This window comes from Megascapheus bottae, chromosome 15 (genome assembly GCF_031878675.1).
Source record: "Megascapheus bottae isolate mThoBot1 chromosome 15, mThoBot2.hap1, whole genome shotgun sequence".
In the NCBI taxonomy this organism is placed as follows: Eukaryota; Metazoa; Chordata; class Mammalia; order Rodentia; family Geomyidae; genus Megascapheus; species Megascapheus bottae.
In genome coordinates, this window is record NC_143523.1 from 56,140,209 (window position 1) to 56,148,844 (window position 8,636).

At 44.5% G+C, this 8,636-nt stretch overlaps 1 protein-coding gene and 1 pseudogene across 2 annotated transcripts in view; one reads left to right on the plus strand and one right to left on the minus strand.

The window, feature by feature from the left end:
- The window catches only part of Frmpd2 (FERM and PDZ domain containing 2), an 82,221-nt gene extending 79,083 nt beyond the window's left edge, over positions 1-3,138 (minus strand). The window contains exons 1-2 of one of the 2 annotated variants that reach the window (XM_090346754.1): positions 3,009-3,138; positions 1,050-1,207 (exon numbers count right to left, since the gene is read on the minus strand). In XM_090346754.1, the coding sequence (XP_090202880.1) occupies positions 1,050-1,207; positions 3,009-3,132 (282 nt within the window). In that variant the 5' untranslated portion in view covers positions 3,133-3,138. The remainder of the gene's footprint in view (positions 1-1,049; positions 1,208-3,008) is intronic. The other variant, XM_090346753.1, reaches the window with a different exon arrangement.
- A 3,737-nt stretch (positions 3,139-6,875) lies between these two features.
- LOC150054399 (U6 spliceosomal RNA) lies at positions 6,876-6,969 on the plus strand (annotated as a pseudogene).
- Positions 6,970-8,636: the final 1,667 nt, after the last annotated feature.

The following is an 8,636-nucleotide window of genomic DNA, read 5'->3' on the forward strand; positions in this document are numbered from 1 at the left end:
GCTCAAGTAGTAGAAAGCCAGCTTTGATAAAGCTCAATGTCAGTGCCCAGGTCCTAAGTTTAAGCCCCAGGCCAGGCAAAAAAAAAAGTAGAATAGAATAGAAATAGACAGTTTAGCTCTTCAGGGACATCAATGAGCTGTAAAGCCTTTTTCTTAAGTAACTACTAACCCTGTCTGTGACTCTGGCTTTTGTAGCCAAAACCATCTGTAAATGGTTTAATTACAGATCATTTTCCCACAGCCTGTCCGACACTGCTTCTTGAATGCTCATGATCTCCAGATTGACTGAATCATGCCAATCCCAGGTGTAGAAATGGGTTCATCTAAGTTGGCATGCTGAGCCAGGCACTGGTGGCTCATGCCTATAATCCTAGCTACTCAGGAGACTAGGATCTGAGGCTCATGATTCAAACCCAGCTCTGGCATACAAAGTCATGAGAGGCTCTTATCTCCAGTAAACTACTCAGAAACGGTAAGAAGTAGCTCCATGGCTCAAGTGGTAGAGCACTAGCTTGAGCCAAAACAAATCTCAGGAACACAGAGCACCCAAGCCTTGAGTTCAAGCCCCAGGACCTGTACAAGAAAAAAAAAGTGACTTACCTTTGTCTAAGAGGTAATGAGTAGCTGGCAAGGAACCATGAAAAAATGTGTGTGTGTGTGTGTGTGTGTGTGCGCGCGCGCGAGCACGCGTGCCAGTACCAGAGCATGAAGGCAGGGCCTCCCGCTGTTCTTGAATTTTTGTGTTCAAAGCTAATGCTCTACCACTTGAACAACCAACTTTTTGGTGGTTAATCAGAGATAATAGTCTCACTGACTTTTCTACCTGGGCTTGCTTTAAACCACGATCTTCTGATCTCAGCCTCCTGAGTAGCTAGGATTGCAGGCCTGAGCCACCAGCACTTGCTGAGATCCATGTTCTTTAGCCCACTGTACCTCTCAGTTGAGAGCCAAGTTCTTCAGGGCTGGGCTAGGAGGAGGAAGTGCCCCTCTGCTGCCAGGCCTTTCTGGGGTACAGGCGACAGGTGCTGCAAAGAGGTCCCACATCTTACCTGTGACACATCCAGCTTCTCATCCTTGTTCAATCCTTGCAGAAGCTCAGGGGCCTTGAATGGTGCAGCCTCTACCTGAGAAACATAGTCTCGGAAAGAAAGATTTCCACTTTCAGAGAGCAAGACTGACCAGGGACAGACCACATAATCTGAGGAACCTGAAAGCAAGGCAGTGAAGAGGTAATGAAGTAAGGACTGCCATCTGGAAGGCCACCCAGAGGATTGCACCGGGCGGGTGCCTGCCCTTGGCTATGAGCCAGACCCCAGGGAGACACAGAACTGAATAAATTCCATCCTGACTTACAAGGACATGGTTTGAATAGGATGGCTAAAAAAATTGGCATCCAAATTTATCCATGGCCTGGGAGTCAGAAAATGTTGCAAGAGGCCAGAACTAGAAATTGAGCACATTTGAGGCTCTCTACAGCCAAACCAGGACCCAGGGCAGTTGGCCTTCCTGAGCTGTCTAACTGCTCATGGGAACATCAACAGCAGAGGAGAGGGCATGAGTGCTCAGGGAAAGAAAGAAGGGAGCGGTACGGTGCACCTGGCCCATGTAAAGACCTGGCACCTCCTCTAGCATGTGTGTCCTCATGTGTGAGCCGCCACTGTCTACACCTCTTTTACTAGCCAGTTGAGATTTCTGAGCCAACGTTTGAGAGTGAGTTCTCAGCGTTGGCTTCAGTTACTCACTGGATACCTCAGGTCCTTCCTTCTGCACCTGCTCCTTCCAGCGTCTCCGTGCACAGGGAGTGTGGTACTCAGCCTTCCCAGAAGGGGTGCTAGAGAGACATTACAGGAGGCACGGGATCTCCTGCTGTGTCCCAAAGGTAGGTAGTGTGGGTGTGAAAGCCCTAGGTGGAGACATGGGCCCTGGATGAGAGATTCCACTATCTTCTCCAGGCCTGGCCTGGTCATGTGATCACCGGCCCTAGACCCTGTCCACAGCAATGCTACAAGCATTACAGGTGAGCATCATCCTGCTCTCCTGAACCTGTCCAGACACCAAAGGGTTATCCCCACCTTTACCACCTAGGTCCTGACTGCAGACTAGTTTGGCCAAGAAAGCCATGTCATCATCATAAAGTTGTAAGTACACCTCTAACAGCTCTAAACCCCAACCTGGAAAAGAGACTCTCCTTCAAAGTTTGTCCCTCATTCGGTACCTGTCTCTACCCTAGTTATACGTTTTCTTTATATTTTCCATCAGTCCCGTATTACAGGTTATTCATTAAACTAACCTCCCCTTGAGAGCACTATATGGATTCTGTCCTGTTGTTGAAGATGATTATTTCTTCCTCCTCCTCCTCCTTCTCCTCCTCCTCCTCCTCCTCCTCCTCCTCCTCCTCCTCCTCCTCCTCCCCCCTTCTCTTCCTCTTCCTGCTCCTCTTCCCTCTCACTTTGACCATGCTGGGGATTTGAACTCAGTCTCTCGCAAATGCTAAGCCTGTGTTCCTAAGCCATATACCCAGTCCTCTTGCTTTCAGTTTGTTTTTCAGATCGTGTCTTGTGCTTTTGCCCATGTCAACCCTTGGACCACAATCATCCTGTCTCCACCTCCCAAGTAGCTCGAACCACAGGCATGCCCCACCATACCCAGCTTGGATTCTGTCTTCTAATTGGATGCACAGTCGTTCGGCACCTAATAGGTGTCTTGTACAATTGTCTTTCCTTCTATCTCTGACCGAGCATAGGTGGCCTAGGTGTTGGGAAAGGCCCTTACAGCTGTAGCTTGTCTCTCCTTAAGCATCAGGCAAAGTCTTTCACTTCTACCACATAATATGGGACTAAGAAACAGACCAACCTTCTCCCAACACATCTGCTACATGGGTGCATTTACCTACTCATTCAGGTACCTTGAACTCACAGAAATTTGAGAAGTCAAAAAATATATTTGTTGGAAAATCTTCCCATTCATTCCACTCTCCTGCAACCCAATTATCCCAAGTCTTTTCTTACCATTGTGAAGATCTTCCAGGAGCTGCTCAATAGCCAGGGACAAGAGGGACCAGATTTCTTCCTCAGACAGAGCTTCATCCCTGACCTGCAGTGCACTGGCCAGAGTTACTGAGGCTGGGCTCATGCCTGCAAGAAAACATGTGTGACAGATCCCATATAGTACCCCAAATCACACTGGGTCCAGCACTGGTCACTGAACAGAACAGGGCATCATGCTTCCATTGCCTGCATCCCATGGCCAGGCCATCCCAGCACTAGGCAGGTGGGAGATGAGACAGGAGGCTTCTGATGCCTTGCCCATACAGGCTGGATGAGATATAGTGAATGAGCAAATACATAGATAGGTCAGCTCCTCCAATGAAAGGTTAAGTAAATGAATGAATGAACAAGAGAACCATGGCCAGACCACCTCCTCTGGGAGAGCTTCTGTGACAGAGAGTGGGCATCTATGCCTCCTCTCCTTTATCTGGGAAAGTGGGTTAATAACCATTTGTGCCTCCAACGCATGATTTATGTCTTTCTCTCTTCTCTGGCTGCCATATGCTAGTGTAAGAGATCAACACAGACCTTCTGCCAGCACCCATCCACACAGCAAGTAAGGCTCCCCAAAAGGAAGCACCAACCCCATGGCACAGAGAGGGGCAGACATGCTGAAAAGCAAGAGGAGGATGTCATCTTCCTTTCCTTCCAAGAAGCTATACAAAGAAAACTCCTTTAAACCAAAGCTGACATGTCTGTCCCCCACAAAGCTACCTCCCACTAATCTCCAGAGCCCCAGAAGCTAGTGGCAGCAGAAGAGGCCAGGTGGCAGGCTTTTCCTAATCTGGTTATATACCAAGACTCTTTTTTTCTACAGCTAGAGCTCAGGGAGGATGGATGTGTGTGCTGGGGATAGGGTGGAGTGGGGAATTCATATAGTATTGCATTATAGAACCTGAATCCCCCACCCCCACCCATGCCTGCTAAGCCCAGCTTTCTGCTCACCAGCTGTGCATTTCTCTCAGAAAGACAGATTCAGAGGAAAAAGCCTGGCTCTTCCATCTCTACCAGGAGCTAGGGAAAGAACTACTGCCAGACCTCCTCAAGACGCCTGGCCTGTGAGCTGTGATTTAGCACAGGCAATCTGTGAAGGGTAGCTACTGTTGACATTTATAGGCAGGAAAATGGTCTAAACAAGCAAGTGAAGGTTTGATGGGATGCAGGCACTAGTTACACTGATTTGATCAATGCATTATTTGTATGCATGGAAATCACACAGCCCTCCCTAGATGTGTAAATACTATGAATCAGCTAAGAATATTTTCTTTTTTGCCAGTCGGGGGCTTGAGCTTAGGGCCTGAGCACTGTCCTTGGACTTTCTCAAGGTTAGAGCTCTACCACTTGCACCTCAGCACCATTTCTGGCTTTTTTCTATGTATGTGGTACTGAGGAATCGAACCCAAGTCTTCGTGCATGCTAGGCAAGCACTTTAACCATTAGGCCAAACTCCCGGCCATAAGAATGTTTTTTGATCAGTCATGGGGCTTGAACTCTAGGTCTGGGCCCTGTCAGTTCAAGGCTGGTGTTCTACCACTTGAGCCACACCACTACTTCCAGTTTTCTGGCAGTGAATTGGAGATAAGAGACTCACAGAGTTTCTTGCCCAGGATGGCTTTGAACCGAGATCTGCAGATCTCAGCCTCCTTAGTAACTAGGATTACAGGCATGAGCCACCGGTGCCCAGTATTTTAAGTGATGGTTTAGAAGCTCAAGACTAGACTCTTCCTTTCTGTTCTTCCTTCCTCTTCTCCTCCCTTTCCTTCATTCCCCTTCCCTTTCTTTCTCTTCTCTTCCTTTCCCTTCTTTTCTTCTTTCCTTCCCTTCTTTTTTCCTCTCCTTTCCTTCATTTCCTTTCCTTTCATTTTCTTTCCTCCTCCTATTTTCCAAACTTAGATTTACAGGCCGAACATTTCCATTCAGTCACATGTGAATGGCTACTTTTAAGGGTTTAAAAAAGAGACAGATAAGACTTTGCTCTCAAACAGAAAATCTTTAAATCCCAGTCTAAAGTATGGACTGTAAAGGGCTTTTCCAATTACTTGAAGGCAGAAAGCAAACAAAAAACCTCTTGAAATCTTCTACAATGTGGTTGATTATTCTACAATAATCCTTAGCTTAAAACAAGCACGATTTAAGCACTATATTTTACAATTATGATGGTTACTAACTCAGCATTCAAGACAATTAATTACTGTACTGAAATATTACTTAAGATTATTATAGTTACAGATAATTTTAGATCTTCACCTTTAGTTTCAACAATCAACCTATTACGTTTTCCTTGTCTGATAATCAGCTAAGAGGATCTAGGATTTGCTGAATGAGGTTTCTGTTTGCTTGTTTTTAATTTCAAAACATAAATATGCATAAAATACACTAAGCATCCTGCTCAAACACTGCATTATAGATCTGGCCTCTGCTGTGATTTTAGGTAAGGTTTGACCTCATTGATATTCATGTTGACATTTGATTGCTAAGGCATGTGATGTTCACGTTGATACTTTATTGTTAAGGCTTGTGTATCAGGAAGATAGAGCCTTGAAGTAAGATTGGTTCTACTGGGAATGGGTTAGTTCTCATGAGAACTCATTGTTGTGAGTCCGGTCAGCTTCTCTGTCCACCATAAAGATTTCACCAGAAGCCAGACAGATGCTACACAATCCAGAACAGTGGGCTAATGCTAAACCATTTTTACTTTCTGATTAGCCAGTGTCAGGTATTTCAAATAGCTTTCAAATTCGAACACTGTGCCTCCTGCAAAAGGGACACACTGCCACCAAAATGTAAGAAGTCACTTGAAAGATGATTTTAGTAAGTCCTTGGAATTAACTAAAAGTCCTCCAACTTTATATTGGACTGTACTCTGATCTGAGCTATCCTCTGCTGCAGTCCCTTTGCACTCACCTTATTTGCAAGAGGAAAGAGAAGATTCAGATAAGCATTTTGTTTGAAAAGCAAACTGCCCCTCAAACATGCAATGATTTCTTTTTATCATCTTGAAAACAGTCCCAAACTCAAGAGGTAACCTTGTTCCTGTTGTGTTCCAATAATAAAGTGATAATTTCTCCAAGGACAAAGGCTGAGCTCATGTCAATCAGGCCCTACCTTCAAGTTGGGACTGTTTCAACTGTGCATACCTTTCTTACCCCCTGCACCCAATTCTCCCTGTTTAACCTGCAGCCAATGTCTGTGCCCTTGAGGATCACGGAAGATATACTGAAATGCTGTTTCTCCATGGCTGTCATGTAAGTATTCTTTCTTTGACTTTCACCATGTCTATTTGGTATATGGGGATGAGTGTCTGAATGTAACTTCAGACTGGACTTTGGGCCTGGGGTCTAAAAATCTATTAAACTACATTAGAAAAGCCACTGCACAATCCCAACCTGGAAAACTTTACAGGTCAAACGACCTGAGTCTTCAATAAATAAATCATCTTTAAGAAACAATAACAATAAGGTAAATTTTTTTAAACTATCCAAAAAAGAAAAGAAAAAGCCAGGCACTGATGGCTCATGCCTATAATCATAGCTACTCAGGAAGCTGAGATCTGAAGATTGTGATTCTGAAACAGCCCTGGCAGAGAAGTCCGTGAGACTTTTATCTCAATTAACCACCAAAAACCCAAAAGTGTCACTGTGGCTCAAATGGTAGAGCACTAGTCTTGAATTAAAGAGCTCAGAGACAGTGCCCAGACCCTGAGTTCAAGCTCCAGGACCAACAAAGTTGGGGGGGCAGAGAATATTCAAAGTAGCAAGAAGTAATTCATCACAAACAAGGAAATCATGTAAGGTATAGACAGATGATTTGCCATTAAAAAGTAGGGAACCTATATGCGCAGCACTAAAATTGAAATGATTCAGAGAAGATTAGCCTGGCCTCTGTGCAAGGATGACACAAAAATTCATGAAGCATTGGATTTGGCGCTGTGGCTCAAAGTAGTAGATTATTAGCCTTGAGCTGAAGAGCTCAGGGACAGCACCCAGGCCCAGAGTTCAAGCCCCCTGGCTGACCAGGGCGGGAAAATCATCTTAATTAAAAACCAGGGACCCAAAAGGTACCTGGGTGACATATCCAAATGATGTGACAGGTTGAGGGAAGGGAACTGCCAAGAATATAATAAAGCTCTCTTCAAAAATGGGAATTGAGAGATAACTGAACACCTAACCACATAAATCCAACCAGATAATTTATTGTTAGTAGAGCTATCCCCAAGAAATAATAAAGAGAATGTGTCAGACTAAAAGAACACTCGCTAGACAGTAAGTCATATCCACAGGAAGAAATAACTCAAGTACATGAAAAAGGCAATACAAATGTGTTTTGATTGGACTGTTTTTCTCTTATGTGATTTAAAAGAACAGGGAACAGTCAATATCTAGAAAAAACAGCTAGCTTCTCATATTGTCCAAACAAGCATCTTTCCTGGTTGTTACAGCTAAGAGGTCCTTGGTGTGGTGTGTGTGTGTGTGTGTGTGTGTGTGTGTGTGTGTGTGTGTGTCTGTCTGTCTGTCTGTCTGTCTGTCTGTCTGTAAGTCTGTCTGCCTGCCTATTTGTGATCTGTGTCTGTGTGCATGCATGCATAGTACTAGAACTTGAAGTCAAGACTTCACACTCTCACTTAGCTTTTCTGTTCACAGTTGGCATTCTATCTTTGGGAGCTCATCTCCACTTCCAGATTTTTGTTAATTAATTGGAGGTAAGATTCTCTCAAATTTTTCCTCCCAGTCCACTAAACTATCATCCTCAGAGCTCAGCCTCTTGAATAGTTAAGATTATATGCATGAGCTGTACCTGGCTTGGAGTTGCAGTTCTTGTTATTGGAATTGTCAAGATCACAACTTCCCCATCAAATACCAGCCTTAATACAAGAGTTAAGAAAGAAAACAATTCACCATCCTTTCTCATTTAAAAACAACAAGACAAAAACAAAAATCAACACCCATGATTGCTCTGCAGAAAGCAATGAATACATCCAATTATTTTTTTTGCACACACTCCCTATCTGACTGGCCCCAGAGATGATGCCATGGAACACTGTGACCTAACCCTGTGGTAAGTGGGTGCCAGGGGAGAGCATTGATTCCTGGAAACCATCTGGAGCTCTGTATTTCCCTGGCAGCTCCAGGCATAGTCTTCTACACCAGCTGTCTTTTGGAGAAATCTCAATGGAGAGTAACCAATTTGGGAGCCCTCTGGGGACCCCACGCCAGCACACCACTCCTTAAGAACCAACCTGGAGTCACAACTAGCATTGCTATCCTTCTGTAACATTGTCAAGGGCAATTGATCTTCCTATAATAGAAAATTAACACTTCCCCTGCCCTTACCATCTGCCAGGCTTGTGTCTTGGATGTTTTCCATGGTTAAATCATGTTAAGCTTTGAAATAGAACTAATAGTTCTGTCGAAACTGAAGGACAGAGAGATTATATGGCTTGAACAACATTCAATGGCTTGGACTTGGGGTTAGGCTTCTAATTTTCAAGGCAATGCCTTCACCACCATGTTCTGCTAGTTGTAGGAGTGATCTAACGTGATTTCTGGAGCTAGCAGTCTAAAGTAGGAAACAAGCCCATGGGCCTTTCAT